This window comes from Salvia miltiorrhiza, chromosome 8, assembly GCF_028751815.1.
Source record: "Salvia miltiorrhiza cultivar Shanhuang (shh) chromosome 8, IMPLAD_Smil_shh, whole genome shotgun sequence".
Lineage (NCBI taxonomy): Eukaryota > Viridiplantae > Streptophyta > Magnoliopsida > Lamiales > Lamiaceae > Salvia > Salvia miltiorrhiza.
This window is the reverse complement of record NC_080394.1, coordinates 34,005,918-34,030,182: the sequence shown is the minus strand read 5'-3', so window position 1 is coordinate 34,030,182 and position 24,265 is coordinate 34,005,918. Positions and strand designations below refer to the sequence as shown.

Sequence of the window (24,265 nt, the reverse complement as noted above, 5' to 3'; positions counted from 1 at the left end):
TATTTTTTCAAAATTAAATTTTACATGATTTTCACAAAATCCTAAAAATAGTTACAAAATTTGAGAGGCGGCGATGACGCTAGAGAAAAAAAACAAAATGCGGCGGCGTTGCTGATCCGAGCAAATGGGATCCTCTGTCCCAAAATATAGTGTGTACCACGTGTACCACTCTTCATTTCTTTAAATTTTTAAATTATTTTTTATTCAATTTTAATTTATTATGCTTTTATATAATATAAAGATAATTAACAAGGGTTCACTCATCCATTTAGGGTTTATAATTATTTTTATATATTTATTTGAATTAATAATAGATTATTTGGGTTTATTAATTCAAAGTTAGGGTATATAATTTTTTAAATTTTAATTTTTCAATGATAAATACTAATTAGAGTTTATAATATAATAATAATTTTTATTTTTATAAAACAAAGAAATGAAGAGTGATATACATGGTACACACAATATTATGGGACAGAGGATCCCATCTGTGATCCGAGATAGAGGCAGTGGAGAATCGAGAAAAAGACAAAAATGTGAATAAAGAATATAGTAGTAAAATCATAATTTATATATATTACTATAAAACAACTAAAGTAATTAATAATAGGGTAAATATCACTTTATGTCCCATCGTTTGGCCGAATTATCGATTATGTCTCAACTTATCGATAATATCTAATCGGTACCCAACCTAACAACATTTTTTCAATTGTGTCCCCTAAAAATTTTCCGGCGCCCGGAAGATGATGTGGAACGCCGGAAACTGTGACGTGGATTTATTAAAACAGTTGGATTTGCCAGCTATAATAAACTTTAAAAAAAAGTATATATGTGGCACTAAAACAAAACTAACGAGTTTGAGAAATCACCTCATTTATCCTGAGCGCGGCGGCGCCCAAACCTAATTTCTGCAATATCTCGCCCTCGCTGATCGACAGCGAAGCAGCACCGAACGCGTTCCCAAAATATCCATCCGGCAAAGACGACACCCTCGCTCTTGCGCCAATGAGGATTATCGAAGCGCGAGTAGTTGGATCGTTGTTAGCTGCTTGAGAGCGCATCGTGCTCCGCCATAGATGCGCCATGAGTGCTTGAAGAGTAGATATTTTGTCAGTGCCGGCTTCGGAATTGGCTTTAGCCTTCAATTGACTTAACTCTTCTTTGTTGAAGTGGAATACCGTCCACGGCGACGTGGTTAGCGGCGCAGCCGATGAAGATGCCGTCGTCGAGCTCCGTGACTTGCACCGCCAACAGAGGCTTTGAGATTCCTTCGTAACTGTGGACGCCGGTGTTGATCGGGAACAACGAAGACTCGATATTCATGTAGCTCGGCCCGAGGAGGCCGGAGACGGTGACGGAAGCGGCGACTGCATGAGTGAACTCGGCTCCTGCGTTGTTGCCACATAAGTATTTGTATTTTTGTTTTTAAAAAGTTTAATAATGTTTGAAATTCCAACTGTTTTAATAAATCCACGTCACAGTTTCCGGCGTTCCACATCATCTTCTGGGCGCCGGAAAATTTTTAGGGGACACAATTGAAAAAATGTTGTTAGGTTGGGTATCGATTAGATATTATCGATAAGTTGGGACATAATCGATAATTCGGCCAAACGATGGGACATAAAGTGATATTTACTCTTAATAATATTCACAAGGCATTTAAAAAAAGAGAAAATAAAATAAAATAAAGGAATTTGAATGAACAAGCAAATTCCAGAATTTGTAGGAAGGACAGCATTTCTTCTACTTCACTGGACTTCAAATTGGAGAAGAAATCTCATCTATCTTTGTAGCATCTGCAGATTTGTCTACATACTTGGCCTTGAGCACTACCATATCTTGTATAAGCTGCGTCATGTTTAGCTGCGACGAGCCTCCTTCCTCCACCGCCCTCTTGGCCGCCTCTCCAAGCTTCCGTGCCCTCTCTCTCCTCTCCGCCCCTTCCTCTCCTCCCTCCATCAACTCATCAATCGCCATCTTCACATCATCGCTCCTCACCTGCACCGCAGCACCATCGTCCATCCCTAGCACCACCGGAATCTCCACGCCTACTCTCACCCCAGTTTTGATCACGTTCACGATGAACTTCTCGTTGCAGAACTGCTCCGCGAACACGGGCCACGTGATCATCGGCACGCCGGCGCTCACGCCCTCGAGAGTCGAGTTCCACCCGCAGTGCGTTAGAAACCCTCCCACCGATGGGTGGGACAGGATCAGCACCTGCGGCGCCCACCCCCGGATCAAGAGCCCCCTCCCTCCGATCCGCTGCTCGAATTTCTCCTCCGTCAGCCACGACACGAACTCGTCGGAGGCTTGCCTGATCACCCAAACGAAGGGGCGGTTGGAAGCTTCTAGGCCTAATCCCATCTCTATCAGCTGCGCGGCGGCCACGCGCGATATGCTCCCTAGGCAGACGTAGATGACAGAGCCGGGGGCGTGCGAGTCAAGCCATTTCAAGCAGTCGTGTCCGCCAATCGCCGCCGTGTTGCCTCTCTCCTCCTTGTCGGAATCCTCCACGTTGCAGAGCGAAACTGGTCCGATGCACCAGACCTTATTGCCTCGGAGATTAGCGTATTTCCGGACATATTCAGTCTCCAGCTCTTGAAAAGTGTTGGCCACCGTTCCGGCCGAGCCGCCCTCGGAGTTGATGAGCTGGCGCCGGAACTCAACCAATTCCGGCGACAAATCTTCAACGGAGCCCCTGAGCTGAACTTTGGTGAGCTCGATACGATGAGGCAAATCCGGCACAACGAAATACTCTGTATCAGTAGCTACATCTTCTAGAAGCTTGGAGGCCCGCAAGACGTTCATGCACGTGAGAGAAAAGCAGCAGGTGCCGTGAAACTCGAGGCGAGGGATTCCCAGTTGGCGAGCCATTTCCGTGGCCCATGGAAAACTCATATCGGCTATCAAACAAGTAGGATTGAGTTGGACGAGCAAATCCTGGACCTGCTCCCGCAGCATGCCGGTTGCCTTGAAGAAGTTCACCATGTAATGCTTCGACGGCAGCGCGTCAAAATGTTCGCAGCCCTCGGGCAGGCCGGCCTCGGCGCAGGGCAGCCTCAGGTGGAAGATGCGGATGCTCAATCCGGAGGCGATTGCGCGCTCCACCGTTTTATTTACTCTGCTGCCGTTCTTTGGAGTGACGAGAATCGAGACGTCGACTCCGTGCTTCGCCAGAAGCTTGGCCAAATCCACCGCGGGAATCAGATGGCCTTGCGCCATGAACGGGAACAGGACGAAATGAGGCGGTTTGCCATTGGCCGACATTGTAGTTGAACTATCTCTGAGAGAGAGAGATGGCTTAATTAGTTTGGTTTATGGTGATTAATTTGGAGTAGTGGGATAAATACCGGAAGCTTGGAAGTTTCTAAGTTGGAAGTGTGTGTGATGATGTAAGAGTATACACCAGCAGATTGAAGGATATAGTTAGGCTGTCACGCAACTTTTTCTTGTGGTATCAACTATGAAACTGATGCATGTGGATGAAACACTACTGGTGGTTCACATTAAGTGCTCGTTTGGTTCAAGTAGATGAATGAAAAGTGAATATTGAAATTAAATAAAGGAGTGGAATGATAACAATAACCATTATTTTTATTGAGTATTTGGTTTAACAATGGAAATGAATCATTAGTAAGAGATTCTCTTTCTTTTGTTTCCCCTCTATTTTGAGGGGTAACAAATTAGGTGATTAAGTTACTCTCAAGTAAGGGTAATGATTATCTCATTATCCAAACCAAACAATAAATAATGAATTCAATTACTTAATTCTCTTTCCGAAGCAAAAGACAGTAATTCTTGATTGATGAATGTGACAGACAAGTTATAGCGAGAAACTGATGCAGAGAAGCTTCGAGTTGATGCTGCAGGTACTGACGTGCACGTTAACTATTTGTCAAATAAGGGTATGAGACTTCGGTTCGGACCCATGCTTTGAAAGTTTATCTCACTCACCCAACACGAATTCTAGATGCATGTGGTCGACATTTGTGCAGCATATATAACATGCTACACAAATTAAAATGGAGAATCACACAAGATTTTATTGTCACATACGAGATTTAATTAACAAGTGAACACAAATAAATTCATGATATTTTATGTACTAGATATATATAATTTTTAAAATATAGACTATTAATATTGATACTTTCTACGTCCCATTACAAATGTCCCATTTTTTATAATAACATATCTAGGGATGGCAATGGATCCTGGACCCGGTCCAGATCCGTGGATCCAGATCCGATTTTACGGATCTGGATCTCAATTTTTTGGATCCGCGGATCTGGATCTCATTTTCTAAAACGGATCTGGATCTGGATCTTGACATTTGAGATCCGGATCCGACCCAGATCCGACCCGTGGATCCGATTTAATTCAAATTTTATTATTTATTTTTTATATTTATTTTATTTATAATATTAGATATATTAAAAATTTAAAAAAAAATAGAATAACTTCGAAAACCTAATTTCTAATTCATCTCTCTCTCCCCTCTCGGTTCTTCAACTTCACTCATGCGCCGCCTCACTCCCATCTTCCATCGGCCATCTCCTTCTCGGCCTCAGTCACGCCGCCTCACCTCCATCGCCGGTCGCCTTCTCCACTTCGCTCGCCCGCCCGCCACCGGAGAAATAGGGAACAGCAGCAGCAGTGTAGCACACTTCGTCCGCCCAGCCGCACGAACTCCCATCGTCGGTCGCCTTCTCCACTTCGCTCGCCCGCCCGCCGCCGAAGAAATACGGAACAGCAGCAGCAGTGCAGCACACTTCGTCCGCCCAACCGCACGAACTCCCATCGCCGGTCGCCTTCTCCAGTTTGTGCTACTCCAGCCGCACGAACTCCCATTGCCGGTCTCCTTCTACAATTCGTTCGCCGCCAGACTCCACCGCCGCGGCGCCGACGTCGTTCAGCCATGAGTTTGTCTCCCACAGGATGCTCTGAATCAAAGGTTAGATTTTGATTTTGAGCATGTTTATGACTGAAATTTTGATTCTGATTTGAATTGATTTATATTCGAAATTTATGAATTGTTTGTCTTAAACTTGGCGAAAATATCAGTGAGGAACCAGAGCTATTTTTTCCCTTAAATTAATGTAAACGATCTTGACATTGTTTTTACCAAAATTCTCAATCCAATATTATACTATGATTAATTAAAAATGTTTAGGAAAACAAAAACTCAATAATGCACTGCTCTGAATAATGAATATAGTTTTTGTATCACAAGTGGAAGTCAAGATCACATGTTATTGAATTTGATAGTTTTGGGTTAATAGACGTTTTATTTTTTGTACCCTTGTAAGTGTAAATATGCTTTTTAATTTTTCAAATGAAAAAATGTGCATCTGGACTTTTTTAAGATATGATCTTGGAATTGCAGGCCATGTAATTACATATATGAGTAGTAATTGTGTTAGTCGTGATTATGACTGTTTTTGTAGGAGTGTGAAAATAAGTGATTTATGATTTGTTTTGTTTTTGTAGGCGAGTGAAAATAAGTTGAATGAAGAAGAGTTTGTTGATCAACTTGTGAATGTAAATATACTTGAAGATGATTCCACCAAGTGTTAAATATTGTTGACTTTGTGAATTTATTTTTGAATTTAATTTGAAAATAGTAGATCCATGGATCTGGACCCGCGGATCCGCGGATCTGACGGATCTGGATCTAAAATTTTCAGATCCGCGGATCTGGATCCGGATCTGGATCTGGTATATGAAAACGGATCTGGATCTGGTATTGGCCAGACCCGGTCCAGATCCGGCCCGTTGCCATCCCTAAACATATCTCATTACAAATGTTTCATTCATTTTCTGACAAATAATTAAAAGAATTGTATTCTCTCTTTATATCTACTTTTAAAATAATATTTAAATAATTTCTAGCAACTCAATTTATCTACTAATTTCATACTCTTAATCTCCATATCCAAATGTGAGGACGGATGGAGTAATAAAAAGAAATATTGTTACGTGGACTAAAAAACATACACAATAATACATGATCAGTATATTGGTTCAGCGAATGAGATCTTCTCCAACTCGATGCTAGTATTTAAAAAATAAAAAAGTCAATGTTCAAAACAAAAGAATTTGACTAATCCCAATTTAGATAGAAAAAGATTTTAAAAAAAATGGACTGATCGATCCTAAAGATTAATGCGTTAAGACTGCACCACCGTCTGACCGCCAAGATAAAATTAATAAAATCTATAATTATTTTTCGTTGGTGTTATTTTTTGATGAAAATAATGTATTAAATAATTAAAATAAAATAAAAGATTACAAACTGAAAACTTTGGGCATATATTCAAGGGGAAGACAGCCACTAGCACCTAAAGGAGGGTGGGGGCGGGGGAGGGAGAAGGTTTTCTAAAAAACTCGTAAAAAATAAGGCTAGATAGTATAGGTACAAACTCGGATCACTTTCACTCGGTTTGACTCCAAACACCTTTGAAAGGAGATTTCTTGCTAATAGAGGTCTCTATACCGGCTCCTAAGTGTTACTCCATCCGTCCACGAAATGAGTACTCATTTGTGAACGGCACGGGTTTTAAAAAATATATGGAGGGTAGTGTTAATAGTTTAAGGGTCCCATTTTTTTAGTATATTAATTAAAGAGATGTGTGGGGTACACTTGCCAAAAAGGGAAATGGGTACTCATTTCGTGGACGGACGAAAAAGAAAATATGGGTACTCATTTCGTAGACGGAGGGAGTATTAATTTCTAAGGGCGTGCAACAATTATTTTTCACTTTTTTATATATCTTTTGTAAAATAGATAATTCTTCGAGATGATTGATGAAAATTCTTCTTAAACATAGATTTAACTTTAATAATATTCTTGTTTGTTTCATTTGACATGGGTAATTTAACACTTGAAACATGAGCACCTTATTCGGAGCAAGTTGATTTAAGGGCAGAATGTAACGACATAATTGTTCCCGGTTGGGCACGTAAAGGTGCTGGTTCTATCATCGTAAGCGTAGCTATAAGCCTGCGGGCATCGCGACTTGAATATCTGCGAGTAGCTCGTCGGCTTGCACGTCGCCGGACTACTATACGCGCCCGTGCAACAATACTGCGGCTGCTTGAATGCAAGACACGCGCTCTTGCACCCAACCACCGCGCCACCCGCCCCTCTCACGCTCAGTTCACTGGGGCAGCTCATATTCATATCAGCCGGGCAGCCCGTCGACGGGCAGTTTCCTCCGGAGGGGCTCACCCTCACGGGAAGATTAAATCCGTCCACGAGGCTCACGTCGTAGAAGTCTTTGCCTCCGTCTCCTGCCAGCGTGAATTCCACTAGGGTTACGGGAGGTGTGCCGCCGGCGCCGTTGCATTCGACTCGGCCCGAGTTGCAATCGCCGCTTGCGCATGTGAACCGCCCCGACTTGGAGCATTGGAACCGGCCCCAGATTCGACCCGACCATGGAGCCGGGATGGTGAGGTCTCTTGAAGCCCGCGGTTGTAGCTCGAACCCGGTTAGGACTGGCGAACCGGTTCCGGTTAGAGCTGCTGGCCATATTGGAAATCTGCAGTTGTTTCTCACAGTGAATACAGCTGCATCAGCCCCTGCCACAAGTTTTAGATGATTTTAATTTTATATTCGAAATTTGGAGAGGAAAACCACCTAGTATGAAAAGGGCATAATAATAAATAGAAATTCTATATCATTTAATTAATCGGTACGTAAAACAAGTAAGTTCATTACTTTCCCTCAAAAAAAATTATTTAGGCTCATAGTGAACAAGTCTAATGTGATTTGGCTTGTTGCATATAAACAAAGTTTGTATATGAGAATACGAAAAATAGTACTGTAGTAGATTTTTCCTTGCGTTAGAAAATAAATAAATAGAAATCAAGGATAGAGAAATAATGATTTACATGAAAAACAGCATATCGCTAGAAGAAGGGAAGTCAAGATCTTAATTTCCATGGGAGATGTCTTGAACTTGATTTGTTGTTGAATTTGAATGAAGTAATATGACATATATATAGTGTGCATCGGTGAAGGCTTTATAAAAATATGTATATTCAATTCGTGTTAAATCCGACCTGATTTGAAGATCCTACATTAAATATTGGGTTAATAATATTTTATGTCCCGAATTTTCAACGTTTTCCGTAAAATGTTCCAAACTTTTATTTTCTCTTAAAAAACTCCAAACTTTCAGCATTTTCTATAAAATGTCCCCAACTTTTATTTTCTTTTAAAAAATCTGAACTTTCAACAGTGTCCATAAAATATCCCAAACTTTGTTTTTTCCCCCTAAAAAGCTCTGAACTTTCGTCGTTTTCTATAAATGTCCCGCAATACAAAATCTTGTGACGGAAAGATGACTCATTTCCCAAGAGAAGTCTCAAATTATCAACTTAGTAATATAAGATTCAGAACTTGACTGCAAACATTATGAGAAGAGTCATCTTTCAGCCACTGAATTTTGTGAAACGGAATATTTTATAGAAAATATTGAAAGTTCGGGGTTTTTTAGGAGAAAACGAAAATTTGAAATATTTTATAGAAAAACGCTAAAAGTTCGGGACATTTTATAAAAATTGTTGAAAGTTTAAGATGTTTTAGAAGAGAGAGTGAAATGTCAAGACATTTTATCAAAAAAAAATAACGAAAGTTCGGAACATAAAACACTATTAACCCTTAAATATTTGATTTTCTAATATGATTTAGTAGATGGCATTGATGAGGAATGACCCAAAAATGTATATGAGGATGAGCTACGTGTTTGTATATATACACTTTATTGATTAATGAAAGTATCATATTTATTAAGAACAATAAATGGATTTAAATCAAATTCATTGAATCTAATATATACATATGCAATTATTATGAAATTAATTAATGGAGAGAGGTGAATTTAATATAAAAATATAAAGTTAATTAAAGTTCAACATTCTATCAATTTATCGACAAAATGGATGTTAGGTATAAACATATTTTAAATTTTACAAATATATTTATCCTTTTGGAGAAGACCGCTGAATGTGGAGTACATTTTTTGCAAATTCATTGACGAAGGAATTGTACATTTATTATGATTTGCATAGTTTTTTCAAATGCAATAATGTTTGAATTGCCAAGAAAAAATTGGACTTTTTGCCAAATTTTAAGAATGGATAGTTTTCATTGTACTTGGGTTCTGTTTATTTTGAAGAATTAGTCTTGATTCTTTATTTATTTTGATGGATTGGAACTTTGGGATATTTCAATAGTCTTAATTATTTTAATCATTTTGAGTTTTATCCCATTGAAAGAGTAAGAAAGAAAGGATACAAATATTCAATAATGTATTTTATCAATCATGCAAGTAAACGCCCCTTAGTGGACAAGAGAATTAATTTTTAACATAATTTTGTATTTATCTATACTTATTTTTGCAAATTATCTCGATGAATGATGTCCGTGCACTATATATATATATATATATATATATATATATATATATATATATATATATATACAGACAAAGAAGATAATTAATATATATATATATATATATTAATTATCTTCTTTGTCTGTTAAAGTGTGGCACAATTATTTTATTCGACATCCACATAGAATATATCACTTTCTTTTTAAGACATGACTTAATACTATATCCTTATAATTCAACTTTACATCCTTATTTACCGAAAAACAAAATGTATGATCCCCACTTAATCTTTATAATTCAACCTCAATTATTCATCATTTTAACATATATAGTCGGACTTTTTCATCAAGAAATAATTTATCAACTATTTTATTAAAATTTGTGTTAATATATATTTTTTATGGAGGGAGGTGGTAATGAATTGTCATCTTGAATTATGCTTTTAATCTGTGCTAGTAGTACAACTGGACGAATAATCCAATTGATTTAACTAGTGGCTTTAATTAATTCTAACTAGCTAATTGAACCAGTTTAACTGAAGGTCCAGGCTTCCAGCCATGTTATAAAAAATCAATTACTTTATAATCTGCACATATATTAATAGAGTTAGCATTTGGTCTTTGAGGACTGCCCTAAAACCACCTAAACACTATAAATAAGGACTGCCCTACATATAAACTTGAAAAGGACATGGTTTATTTATTTTATTTATTGGAAGAGAGGTATATTTATCCGACGTTGGATACCAAAATGTAGATGAATAATGCGAGATCCAATTATTGGAGGTGGAAGAGAATCAAGAGAAAATTCTAAAATTGTACAATTTAAAACAATTATTGGAGGTGCAGATCCACCCCCGAAGTAGAGGGTGCAATTAAACCCAAACGTTAACGGACACTTAACGGCGTTAGGTCAAAGGGGGGGATTTGCACCCTTTTCTCGGAGTTCAGAGGTTTAGTTGCACACACAGTGAGCAAGAGGGGTTATACGCTATTGGGGCTACTACTTCGGGGGTCAATCTGCACCTTTTCCCCTTAAAATTTTAAACTATATTATTATTAATAGTTCATATTTAAATAGCTTAAAACTAATTAAAAATCAGATAAAATACGAATAATATAAAAAGGAAAATGTAACAACAAATATATGTTTATATAAATGAAGATGAAATCCTCAAATCTACCAGTGAGCAGGGGCGGATCTAGGGGGCTGGGGGGGAGAGGCTGAAGCCCCCTCCCAAATTTTTAGTTTTATATTTTATGTTATTAAATATATATATATATATATATATATATAGGGAAGGGCTACTGTGAGAGCACCTCTTATAATAAGAAATACTCCCTCCGTCCCATTATTCATAGCTCGTACGTATTCCTTTTTTAGCCGTCCCAAGCTACTTAGCTCGTTTCCTTTTTGAGCCATAATTAGGGAACTATTAACTTAATTAAGTTGACTATTTAAAGTAAATTACAAACCCTAAATCTACCCAACCCCCCCCCCCCCCAATTCACTCCGCCGCTCTATGCTCTCTTTCTCTCTCATATGCGCAGCCCTCATGTGGCTGAAACCCTAAATTGTGCCGCCCTCTACCGCCTCTCTTGCTGCCCTTAATCGCAATGATGAAGCGTTCCTTCCCTTGGAAGGAGTATCTAAGCGATGAGTTCATCCCCGATACTGAAGATTCACTTGGCTTCATTGACGATCCGTCGCCTGTGTACTTCATGTTCTCCATGTCGGAGGCATTGACGGCGGCCTCCCAGGAGTAGTAGCTCGGTGCATCTGAGGTTGAAGATGAAGGAGAGCTTAGGTGCGAGCAGAGTCCATCCCCTCCGCTCCGACCTCCGATCTATCGCCGCCGTTGTCCTGCAAGGCTCAGAAAGTATGAAACCCCCTCCTTACCTCTCTCATTTACTCAGTCCTCTGATTTAGGTCAACATACTGATATTCTCTGTTACGAATCATGGGCATCGGTTTTTCTGAGCAAGGAATCCGATGCCAAGTTGAAAGATTTAGAGGCAAAATCAGGGGTCAAATCGGAGGAATCAGGGGCCAAAACGGAAGAATTAGGAGGGAAATCCGACGAGTGGTGGCTCACGGCATCCAAAGGCCACCATAGACTACTCGCCATACTGCTTCCTGCCTTGTTTTGGGTGAGATCTTCTATGTTTTTGGTGAATGTGTGCTGATTTGAAACTGTAATCTTGTGGCTGTATGCAAGAGACCTAGGGTTTAATAGGTGATTTCATTGCTGAAATGATAAGAACATGCTCATATTTAAAAAAAAAATCATCATAAATGCAGAATTCATACACTAAGGATTCTGTTCCGGCCATACCTGCTTGATGAAACACTCTTTCATTACTTGTTTTGTTATGCTCTCGATTGGCTTTTGCTCAAGTGTCCATGCTTCCCTATTCTTACTTGACCTCTTTGATGGTACCATTTCTGTTAAAGGGAAGATTCATATCTTCCCATAAAAAAGAACACTCCCATCATCACCAAATATTGCTCGACACACAGCACACACGAACATCACCTTTTTTATGAACTTTTTACTCTTGAAACTTTTATGTGGCTCAGCCTCTGCTGGAGTTAAATAGAATCTGTGAGAAGCTTTGGTGATGTAGAACCACTTTTCATCGATATGATAGTGTTGTGCATGCTCTTGAACTTCAATTTATCTAGCAGCCTATCATACTCAATATTCTCTAAGCAAAACCTCAACCGTAATAGCTTATTTGGGGCTGTAAGGTCAGGTTTTATAGCACTTGTATGAGCCTTGATCAGCCCCTGATCTATCCACCTCCCTACGGTACTCTTGCTGCAGTTTATGTCACTAGCCAATCTTCGTATGGTTGATCTTTTAGATAACTCAATGCTTGCAATTAACTATAGATCAATTTGTACTCTTTTTCTCCTTGGTCTACATATTTTCCTACTTTGTGAACTTATAAAATGATCTTGAATCTGTTTTTGCTTTGCATCAGCCCAAAGACGACAAACGGTTCGCCGAGAGACGCCGAACTTGAGTTCGGCAACCTTCATTTTACCTCGTCGTGGCTTACCATTCTTGCTGTCGATGATCAAGAACTGAATAAGAGCAGCCCTTTCTTCAATTGTCAAATCTTTCCTCCTCATTTTTTTTTTTTTGGATGTAATGGTAGTATGTAGAATGACTCTCTATTTAAAGAGAAAGTTGTTGTCTGAAATTGTAGAGGGAAATGAATTTGGTGTACTGCCGCCTTTTTTGGCTCATATATGAAATTTGGTTGCATTAAGATTGTTGTGTTCTGCCGCCTTTTTTTAATTCTGTTTAGCCGCCAACTTTTCATTTCAGTTTAATCGGCCTTTTAGTATGAATTTCAGTTTTCCATGTTTATTTTATTGATTACATCACTTTATTAAGGAAGTGGGTTAAGGATTAAAATAGTAGAAAGAAATAGCTTAATCTTGTGGTCCCTACTACTTTTACAACTACTTTAACTCTCCTAAATACTCGTGCCGAAAAGTTTTGAGCCATGAATAATAGGACGGAGGGAGTAAGAATTAGGAAAAATGTATGAATTTAATTATGTAGAACACGTATGAATTTGCTGTATAAATGTATGAATTGCGAAAAATAAATTTTTGCTACCTTTGAGATTCAAACTCAAGACCATGAATTCATCCAACAGGATGATGAATCAACCGTAGATCTTGATGATCTAAGGACTGAAAATTATTTTTATTTTATATCTTAAGAAATGTACTTATTTTAGCCATCCCCTATATATATATATATATATATATATATATATATATATATATATATATATATATATATATTCCTAATTATAAAAGAGTCTTGTTTTACAAAAATTGATTTGCTTGTTATATTCCCTCATATAGATTTAATTTAAGGTTAATTGTGTTATTCAAAATTATATAATTTATGAAAATGTTGTTTATTATTATTATTATTGTGCTTGTCTTTTAATAAAAAAAATGCCTAAAATATACGAAATGTCCTAAAAAAATTTGTAATGTATTGAAATTATATAATCTATGAAAATGTTGTTCTTTATTATTACTCTTATGCTTCTATTTTGATAAAAAGAAATATCTAAAATGTATGGAATGTCTAAAAAAACAGGGGCTATCGCCCCCGAACCCCATAAAAATTCAATCCCCCGAACAAAATTCCTAGCTTCGCCACTGCTAGTAAGTCATTCCATTTTGTACTAAGGCAGCAAGACTACTTTTCATGTCAACGAAGAAAATGATTGAGAAACTAACAGACTTATTACATTCAATAAATAAGGATCCAACAAAAGAGAAAATAAAAGTACAAAAATCTATATTAAAACAATAAGTTTGTACAAAAACCTAACGAAAATATGCATAGGTGTAATAAGAACGTATAAATGTGTTTTGCCAAAAAGAAACTAGTGAAAGAATATTTGTCCTTTCAAAGTTGTGCATTATATAGTACATAAACTATATTCCTCCTAGAGGCAACATCCTATTTTAACCAAAACTATAGAGTAAAAAGAAATTATATCCATATAAATAAAATTACGAAAATAATACTCCCTCCGTCCCAGCTTTTTGTATCCACTTTTAGTAGTAAATACTATTAAAAGTGGATACAAAAAGCTGGGACGGAGGGAGTATATAGTTATTGTGACCAATTGTATTGTGTATTTATACACACTTTTCGCTACTATACAAAATCAAAATGGTGTAACAATGTATTTTTTCAAAATTAAATTTTACATGATTTTCACAAAATCCTAAAAATAGTTACAAAATTTGAGAGGCGGCGATGACGCTAGAGAAAAAAAACAAAATGCGGCGGCGTTGCTGATCCGAGCAAATGGGATCCTCTGTCCCAAAATATAGTGTGTACCACGTGTACCACTCTTCATTTCTTTAAATTTTTAAATTATTTTTTATTCAATTTTAATTTATTATGCTTTTATATAATATAAAGATAATTAACAAGGGTTCACTCATCCATTTAGGGTTTATAATTATTTTTATATATTTATTTGAATTAATAATAGATTATTTGGGTTTATTAATTCAAAGTTAGGGTATATAATTTTTTAAATTTTAATTTTTCAATGATAAATACTAATTAGAGTTTATAATATAATAATAATTTTTATTTTTATAAAACAAAGAAATGAAGAGTGATATACATGGTACACACAATATTATGGGACAGAGGATCCCATCTGTGATCCGAGATAGAGGCAGTGGAGAATCGAGAAAAAGACAAAAATGTGAATAAAGAATATAGTAGTAAAATCATAATTTATATATATTACTATAAAACAACTAAAGTAATTAATAATAGGGTAAATATCACTTTATGTCCCATCGTTTGGCCGAATTATCGATTATGTCTCAACTTATCGATAATATCTAATCGGTACCCAACCTAACAACATTTTTTCAATTGTGTCCCCTAAAAATTTTCCGGCGCCCGGAAGATGATGTGGAACGCCGGAAACTGTGACGTGGATTTATTAAAACAGTTGGATTTGCCAGCTATAATAAACTTTAAAAAAAAAGTATATATGTGGCACTAAAACAAAACTAACGAGTTTGAGAAATCACCTCATTTATCCTGAGCGCGGCGGCGCCCAAACCTAATTTCTGCAATATCTCGCCCTCGCTGATCGACAGCGAAGCAGCACCGAACGCGTTCCCAAAATATCCATCCGGCAAAGACGACACCCTCGCTCTTGCGCCAATGAGGATTATCGAAGCGCGAGTAGTTGGATCGTTGTTAGCTGCTTGAGAGCGCATCGTGCTCCGCCATAGATGCGCCATGAGTGCTTGAAGAGTAGATATTTTGTCAGTGCCGGCTTCGGAATTGGCTTTAGCCTTCAATTGACTTAACTCTTCTTTGTTGAAGTGGAATACCGTCCACGGCGACGTGGTTAGCGGCGCAGCCGATGAAGATGCCGTCGTCGAGCTCCGTGACTTGCACCGCCAACAGAGGCTTTGAGATTCCTTCGTAACTGTGGACGCCGGTGTTGATCGGGAACAACGAAGACTCGATATTCATGTAGCTCGGCCCGAGGAGGCCGGAGACGGTGACGGAAGCGGCGACTGCATGAGTGAACTCGGCTCCTGCGTTGTTGCCACATAAGTATTTGTATTTTTGTTTTTAAAAAGTTTAATAATGTTTGAAATTCCAACTGTTTTAATAAATCCACGTCACAGTTTCCGGCGTTCCACATCATCTTCTGGGCGCCGGAAAATTTTTAGGGGACACAATTGAAAAAATGTTGTTAGGTTGGGTATCGATTAGATATTATCGATAAGTTGGGACATAATCGATAATTCGGCCAAACGATGGGACATAAAGTGATATTTACTCTTAATAATATTCACAAGGCATTTAAAAAAAGAGAAAATAAAATAAAATAAAGGAATTTGAATGAACAAGCAAATTCCAGAATTTGTAGGAAGGACAGCATTTCTTCTACTTCACTGGACTTCAAATTGGAGAAGAAATCTCATCTATCTTTGTAGCATCTGCAGATTTGTCTACATACTTGGCCTTGAGCACTACCATATCTTGTATAAGCTGCGTCATGTTTAGCTGCGACGAGCCTCCTTCCTCCACCGCCCTCTTGGCCGCCTCTCCAAGCTTCCGTGCCCTCTCTCTCCTCTCCGCCCCTTCCTCTCCTCCCTCCATCAACTCATCAATCGCCATCTTCACATCATCGCTCCTCACCTGCACCGCAGCACCATCGTCCATCCCTAGCACCACCGGAATCTCCACGCCTACTCTCACCCCAGTTTTGATCACGTTCACGATGAACTTCTCGTTGCAGAACTGCTCCGCGAACACGGGCCACGTGATCATCGGCACGCCGGCGCTCACGCCCTCGAGAGTCGAGTTCCACCCGCAGTGCGTTAGAAACCCTCCCACCGATGGGTGGGACAGGATCAGCACCTGCGGCGCCCACCCCCGGATCAAGAGCCCCCTCCCTCCGATCCGCTGCTCGAATTTCTCCTCCGTCAGCCACGACACGAACTCGTCGGAGGCTTGCCTGATCACCCAAACGAAGGGGCGGTTGGAAGCTTCTAGGCCTAATCCCATCTCTATCAGCTGCGCGGCGGCCACGCGCGATATGCTCCCTAGGCAGACGTAGATGACAGAGCCGGGGGCGTGCGAGTCAAGCCATTTCAAGCAGTCGTGTCCGCCAATCGCCGCCGTGTTGCCTCTCTCCTCCTTGTCGGAATCCTCCACGTTGCAGAGCGAAACTGGTCCGATGCACCAGACCTTATTGCCTCGGAGATTAGCGTATTTCCGGACATATTCAGTCTCCAGCTCTTGAAAAGTGTTGGCCACCGTTCCGGCCGAGCCGCCCTCGGAGTTGATGAGCTGGCGCCGGAACTCAACCAATTCCGGCGACAAATCTTCAACGGAGCCCCTGAGCTGAACTTTGGTGAGCTCGATACGATGAGGCAAATCCGGCACAACGAAATACTCTGTATCAGTAGCTACATCTTCTAGAAGCTTGGAGGCCCGCAAGACGTTCATGCACGTGAGAGAAAAGCAGCAGGTGCCGTGAAACTCGAGGCGAGGGATTCCCAGTTGGCGAGCCATTTCCGTGGCCCATGGAAAACTCATATCGGCTATCAAACAAGTAGGATTGAGTTGGACGAGCAAATCCTGGACCTGCTCCCGCAGCATGCCGGTTGCCTTGAAGAAGTTCACCATGTAATGCTTCGACGGCAGCGCGTCAAAATGTTCGCAGCCCTCGGGCAGGCCGGCCTCGGCGCAGGGCAGCCTCAGGTGGAAGATGCGGATGCTCAATCCGGAGGCGATTGCGCGCTCCACCGTTTTATTTACTCTGCTGCCGTTCTTTGGAGTGACGAGAATCGAGACGTCGACTCCGTGCTTCGCCAGAAGCTTGGCCAAATCCACCGCGGGAATCAGATGGCCTTGCGCCATGAACGGGAACAGGACGAAATGAGGCGGTTTGCCATTGGCCGACATTGTAGTTGAACTATCTCTGAGAGAGAGAGATGGCTTAATTAGTTTGGTTTATGGTGATTAATTTGGAGTAGTGGGATAAATACCGGAAGCTTGGAAGTTTCTAAGTTGGAAGTGTGTGTGATGATGTAAGAGTATACACCAGCAGATTGAAGGATATAGTTAGGCTGTCACGCAACTTTTTCTTGTGGTATCAACTATGAAACTGATGCATGTGGATGAAACACTACTGGTGGTTCACATTAAGTGCTCGTTTGGTTCAAGTAGATGAATGAAAAGTGAATATTGAAATTAAATAAAGGAGTGGAATGATAACAATAACCATTATTTTTATTGAGTATTTGGTTTAACAATGGAAATGAATCATTAGTAAGAGATTCTCTTTCTTTTGTTTCCCCTCTATTTTGAGGGGTAACAAATTAGGTGATTAAGTTACTCTCAAGTAAGGGTAATGATTATCTCATTATCCAAACCAAACAATAAATAATGAATTCAATTACTTAATTCTCTTTCCGAAGCAAAAGACAGTAATTCTTGATTGATGAATGTGACAGACAAGTTATAGCGAGAAACTGATGCAGAGAAGCTTCGAGTTGATGCTGCAGGTACTGACGTGCACGTTAACTATTTGTCAAATAAGGGTATGAGACTTCGGTTCGGACCCATGCTTTGAAAGTTTATCTCACTCACCCAACACGAATTCTAGATGCATGTGGTCGACATTTGTGCAGCATATATAACATGCTACACAAATTAAAATGGAGAATCACACAAGATTTTATTGTCACATACGAGATTTAATTAACAAGTGAACACAAATAAATTCATGATATTTTATGTACTAGATATATATAATTTTTAAAATATAGACTATTAATATTGATACTTTCTACGTCCCATTACAAATGTCCCATTTTTTATAATAACATATCTAGGGATGGCAATGGATCCTGGACCCGGTCCAGATCCGTGGATCCAGATCCGATTTTACGGATCTGGATCTCAATTTTTTGGATCCGCGGATCTGGATCTCATTTTCTAAAACGGATCTGGATCTGGATCTTGACATTTGAGATCCGGATCCGACCCAGATCCGACCCGTGGATCCGATTTAATTCAAATTTTATTATTTATTTTTTATATTTATTTTATTTATAATATTAGATATATTAAAAATTTAAAAAAAAATAGAATAACTTCGAAAACCTAATTTCTAATTCATCTCTCTCTCCCCTCTCGGTTCTTCAACTTCACTCATGCGCCGCCTCACTCCCATCTTCCATCGGCCATCTCCTTCTCGGCCTCAGTCACGCCGCCTCACCTCCATCGCCGGTCGCCTTCTCCACTTCGCTCGCCCGCCCGCCACCGGAGAAATAGGGAACAGCAGCAGCAGTGTAGCACACTTCGTCCGCCCAGCCGCACGAACTCCCATCGTCGGTCGCCTTCTCCACTTCGCTCGCCCGCCCGCCGCCGAAGAAATACGGAACAGCAGCAGCAGTGCAGCACACTTCGTCCGCCCAACCGCACGAACTCCCATCGCCGGTCGCCTTCTCCAGTTTGTGCTACTCCAGCCGCACGAACTCCCATTGCCGGTCTCCTTCTACAATTCGTTCGCCGCCAGACTCCACCGCCGCGGCGCCGACGTCGTTCAGCCATGAGTTTGTCTCCCACAGGATGCTCTGAATCAAAGGTTAGATTTTGATTTTGAGCATGTTTATGACTGAAATTTTGATTCTGATTTGAATTGATTTATATTCGAAATTTATGAATTGTTTGTCTTAAACTTGGCGAAAATATCAGTGAGGAACCAGAGCTATTTTTTCCCTTAAATTAATGTAAACGATCTTGACATTGTTTTTACCAAAATTCTCAATCCAATATTATACTATGATTAATTAAAAATGTTTAGGAAAACAAAAACTCAATAATGCACTGCTCTGAATAATGAATATAGTTTTTGTATCACAAGTGGAAGTCAAGATCACATGTTATTGAATTTGATAGTTTTGGGTTAATAGACGTTTTATTTTTTGTACCCTTGTAAGTGTAAATATGCTTTTTAATTTTTCAAATGAAAAAATGTGCATCTGGACTTTTTTAAGATATGATCTTGGAATTGCAGGCCATGTAATTACATATATGAGTAGTAATTGTGTTAGTCGTGATTATGACTGTTTTTGTAGGAGTGTGAAAATAAGTGATTTATGATTTGTTTTGTTTTGTAGGCGAGTGAAAATAAGTTGAATGAAGAAGAGTTTGTTGATCAACTTGTGAATGTAAATATACTTGAAGATGATTCCACCAAGTGTTAAATATTGTTGACTTTGTGAATTTATTTTTGAATTTAATTTGAAAATAGTAGATCCATGGATCTGGACCCGCGGATCCGCGGATCTGACGGATCTGGATCTAAAATTTTCAGATCCGCGGATCTGGATCCGGATCTGGATCTGGTATATGAAAACGGATCTGGATCTGGTATTGGCCAGACCCGGTCCAGATCCGGCCCGTTGCCATCCCTAAACATATCTCATTACAAATGTTTCATTCATTTTCTGACAAATAATTAAAAGAATTGTATTCTCTCTTTATATCTACTTTTAAAATAATATTTAAATAATTTCTAGCAACTCAATTTATCTACTAATTTCATACTCTTAATCTCCATATCCAAATGTGAGGACGGATGGAGTAATAAAAAGAAATATTGTTACGTGGACTAAAAAACATACACAATAATACATGATCAGTATATTGGTTCAGCGAATGAGATCTTCTCCAACTCGATGCTAGTATTTAAAAAATAAAAAAGTCAATGTTCAAAACAAAAGAATTTGACTAATCCCAATTTAGATAGAAAAAGATTTTAAAAAAAATGGACTGATCGATCCTAAAGATTAATGCGTTAAGACTGCACCACCGTCTGACCGCCAAGATAAAATTAATAAAATCTATAATTATTTTTCGTTGGTGTTATTTTTTGATGAAAATAATGTATTAAATAATTAAAATAAAATAAAAGATTACAAACTGAAAACTTTGGGCATATATTCAAGGGGAAGACAGCCACTAGCACCTAAAGGAGGGTGGGGGCGGGGGAGGGAGAAGGTTTTCTAAAAAACTCGTAAAAAATAAGGCTAGATAGTATAGGTACAAACTCGGATCACTTTCACTCGGTTTGACTCCAAACACCTTTGAAAGGAGATTTCTTGCTAATAGAGGTCTCTATACCGGCTCCTAAGTGTTACTCCATCCGTCCACGAAATGAGTACTCATTTGTGAACGGCACGGGTTTTAAAAAATATATGGAGGGTAGTGTTAATAGTTTAAGGGTCCCATTTTTTTAGTATATTAATTAAAGAGATGTGTGGGGTACACTTGCCAAAAAGGGAAATGGGTACTCATTTCGTGGACGGACGAAAAAGAAAATATGGGTACTCATTTCGTAGACGGAGGGAGTATTAATTTCTAAGGGCGTGCAACAATTATTTTTCACTTTTTTATATATCTTTTGTAAAATAGATAATTCTTCGAGATGATTGATGAAAATTCTTCTTAAACATAGATTTAACTTTAATAATATTCTTGTTTGTTTCATTTGACATGGGTAATTTAACACTTGAAACATGAGCACCTTATTCGGAGCAAGTTGATTTAAGGGCAGAATGTAACGACATAATTGTTCCCGGTTGGGCACGTAAAGGTGCTGGTTCTATCATCGTAAGCGTAGCTATAAGCCTGCGGGCATCGCGACTTGAATATCTGCGAGTAGCTCGTCGGCTTGCACGTCGCCGGACTACTATACGCGCCCGTGCAACAATACTGCGGCTGCTTGAATGCAAGACACGCGCTCTTGCACCCAACCACCGCGCCACCCGCCCCTCTCACGCTCAGTTCACTGGGGCAGCTCATATTCATATCAGCCGGGCAGCCCGTCGACGGGCAGTTTCCTCCGGAGGGGCTCACCCTCACGGGAAGATTAAATCCGTCCACGAGGCTCACGTCGTAGAAGTCTTTGCCTCCGTCTCCTGCCAGCGTGAATTCCACTAGGGTTACGGGAGGTGTGCCGCCGGCGCCGTTGCATTCGACTCGGCCCGAGTTGCAATCGCCGCTTGCGCATGTGAACCGCCCCGACTTGGAGCATTGGAACCGGCCCCAGATTCGACCCGACCATGGAGCCGGGATGGTGAGGTCTCTTGAAGCCCGCGGTTGTAGCTCGAACCCGGTTAGGACTGGCGAACCGGTTCCGGTTAGAGCTGCTGGCCATATTGGAAATCTGCAGTTGTTTCTCACAGTGAATACAGCTGCATCAGCCCCTGCCACAAGTTTTAGATGATTTTAATTTTATATTCGAAATTTGGAGAGGAAAACCACCTAGTATGAAAAGGGCATAATAATAAATAGAAATTCTATATCATTTAATTAATCGGTACGTAAAACAAGTAAGTTCATTACTTTCCCTCAAAAAAAATTATTTAGGCTCATAGTGAACAAGTCTAATGTGATTTGGCTTGTTGCATATAAACAAAGTTTGTATATGAGAATACGAAAAATAGTACTGTAGTAGATTTTTCCTTGCGTTAGAAAATAAATAAATAGAAATCAAGGATAGAGAAATAATGATTTACATGAAAAACAGCATATCGCTAGAAGAAGGGAAGTCAAGATCTTAATTTCCATGGGAGATGTCTTGAACTTGATTTGTTGTTGAATTTGAATGAAGTAATATGACATATATATAGTGTGCATCGGTGAAGGCTTTATAAAAATATGTATATTCAATTCGTGTTAAATCCGACCTGATTTGAAGATCCTACATTAAATATTGGGTTAATAATATTTTATGTCCCGAATTTTCAACGTTTTCCGTAAAATGTTCCAAACTTTTATTTTCTCTTAAAAAACTCCAAACTTTCAGCATTTTCTATAAAATGTCCCCAACTTTTATTTTCTTTTAAAAAATCTGAACTTTCAACAGTGTCCATAAAATATCCCAAACTTTGTTTTTTCCCCCTAAAAAGCTCTGAACTTTCGTCGTTTTCTATAAATGTCCCGCAATACAAAATCTTGTGACGGAAAGATGACTCATTTCCCAAGAGAAGTCTCAAATTATCAACTTAGTAATATAAGATTCAGAACTTGACTGCAAACATTATGAGAAGAGTCATCTTTCAGCCACTGAATTTTGTGAAACGGAATATTTTATAGAAAATATTGAAAGTTCGGGGTTTTTTAGGAGAAAACGAAAATTTGAAATATTTTATAGAAAAACGCTAAAAGTTCGGGACATTTTATAAAAATTGTTGAAAGTTTAAGATGTTTTAGAAGAGAGAGTGAAATGTCAAGACATTTTATCAAAAAAAAAATAACGAAAGTTCGGAACATAAAACACTATTAACCCTTAAATATTTGATTTTCTAATATGATTTAGTAGATGGCATTGATGAGGAATGACCCAAAAATGTATATGAGGATGAGCTACGTGTTTGTATATATACACTTTATTGATTAATGAAAGTATCATATTTATTAAGAACAATAAATGGATTTAAATCAAATTCATTGAATCTAATATATACATATGCAATTATTATGAAATTAATTAATGGAGAGAGGTGAATTTAATATAAAAATATAAAGTTAATTAAAGTTCAACATTCTATCAATTTATCGACAAAATGGATGTTAGGTATAAACATATTTTAAATTTTACAAATATATTTATCCTTTTGGAGAAGACCGCTGAATGTGGAGTACATTTTTTGCAAATTCATTGACGAAGGAATTGTACATTTATTATGATTTGCATAGTTTTTTCAAATGCAATAATGTTTGAATTGCCAAGAAAAAATTGGACTTTTTGCCAAATTTTAAGAATGGATAGTTTTCATTGTACTTGGGTTCTGTTTATTTTGAAGAATTAGTCTTGATTCTTTATTTATTTTGATGGATTGGAACTTTGGGATATTTCAATAGTCTTAATTATTTTAATCATTTTGAGTTTTATCCCATTGAAAGAGTAAGAAAGAAAGGATACAAATATTCAATAATGTATTTTATCAATCATGCAAGTAAACGCCCCTTAGTGGACAAGAGAATTAATTTTTAACATAATTTTGTATTTATCTATACTTATTTTTGCAAATTATCTCGATGAATGATGTCCGTGCACTATATATATATATATATATATATATATATATATATATATATATATATATATACAGACAAAGAAGATAATTAATATATATATATATATATATTAATTATCTTCTTTGTCTGTTAAAGTGTGGCACAATTATTTTATTCGACATCCACATAGAATATATCACTTTCTTTTTAAGACATGACTTAATACTATATCCTTATAATTCAACTTTACATCCTTATTTACCGAAAAACAAAATGTATGATCCCCACTTAATCTTTATAATTCAACCTCAATTATTCATCATTTTAACATATATAGTCGGACTTTTTCATCAAGAAATAATTTATCAACTATTTTATTAAAATTTGTGTTAATATATATTTTTTATGGAGGGAGGTGGTAATGAATTGTCATCTTGAATTATGCTTTTAATCTGTGCTAGTAGTACAACTGGACGAATAATCCAATTGATTTAACTAGTGGCTTTAATTAATTCTAACTAGCTAATTGAACCAGTTTAACTGAAGGTCCAGGCTTCCAGCCATGTTATAAAAAATCAATTACTTTATAATCTGCACATATATTAATAGAGTTAGCATTTGGTCTTTGAGGACTGCCCTAAAACCACCTAAACACTATAAATAAGGACTGCCCTACATATAAACTTGAAAAGGACATGGTTTATTTATTTTATTTATTGGAAGA

General features: G+C 38.2%; 4 protein-coding genes across 4 annotated transcripts; all 4 read right to left on the bottom strand.

The window, feature by feature from the left end:
* Positions 1–1,619: 1,619 nt before the first annotated feature.
* Positions 1,620–3,341, bottom strand: LOC130997853 (UDP-glycosyltransferase 73C4-like). Its single transcript, XM_057923281.1, has one exon. The coding sequence runs from the start codon at positions 3,271–3,273 to the stop codon at positions 1,762–1,764; it is 1,512 nt and encodes a 503-aa protein (XP_057779264.1). The 5' UTR covers positions 3,274–3,341; the 3' UTR covers positions 1,620–1,761.
* A 3,458-nt stretch (positions 3,342–6,799) lies between these two features.
* Positions 6,800–8,017, bottom strand: LOC130997855 (thaumatin-like protein 1b). Its single transcript, XM_057923282.1, has 2 exons — positions 7,900–8,017; positions 6,800–7,587 (listed from the first exon to the last, which is right to left on the bottom strand). Exons 1-2 carry the CDS (start codon positions 8,003–8,005, stop codon positions 6,926–6,928), a joined length of 768 nt encoding a protein of 255 aa, XP_057779265.1. The 5' UTR covers positions 8,006–8,017; the 3' UTR covers positions 6,800–6,925.
* A 7,741-nt stretch (positions 8,018–15,758) lies between these two features.
* On the bottom strand, positions 15,759–17,480 carry LOC130997852 (UDP-glycosyltransferase 73C4-like). Its single transcript, XM_057923280.1, has one exon. The coding sequence runs from the start codon at positions 17,410–17,412 to the stop codon at positions 15,901–15,903; it is 1,512 nt and encodes a 503-aa protein (XP_057779263.1). The 5' UTR covers positions 17,413–17,480; the 3' UTR covers positions 15,759–15,900.
* Positions 17,481–20,937: 3,457 nt separating this feature from the next.
* LOC130997856 (thaumatin-like protein 1b) lies at positions 20,938–22,155 on the bottom strand. The gene is made up of 2 exons (XM_057923283.1): positions 22,038–22,155; positions 20,938–21,725 (listed from the first exon to the last, which is right to left on the bottom strand). Exons 1-2 carry the CDS (start codon positions 22,141–22,143, stop codon positions 21,064–21,066), a joined length of 768 nt encoding a protein of 255 aa, XP_057779266.1. The 5' UTR covers positions 22,144–22,155; the 3' UTR covers positions 20,938–21,063.
* Between the last annotated feature and the right edge of the window lie 2,110 nt (positions 22,156–24,265).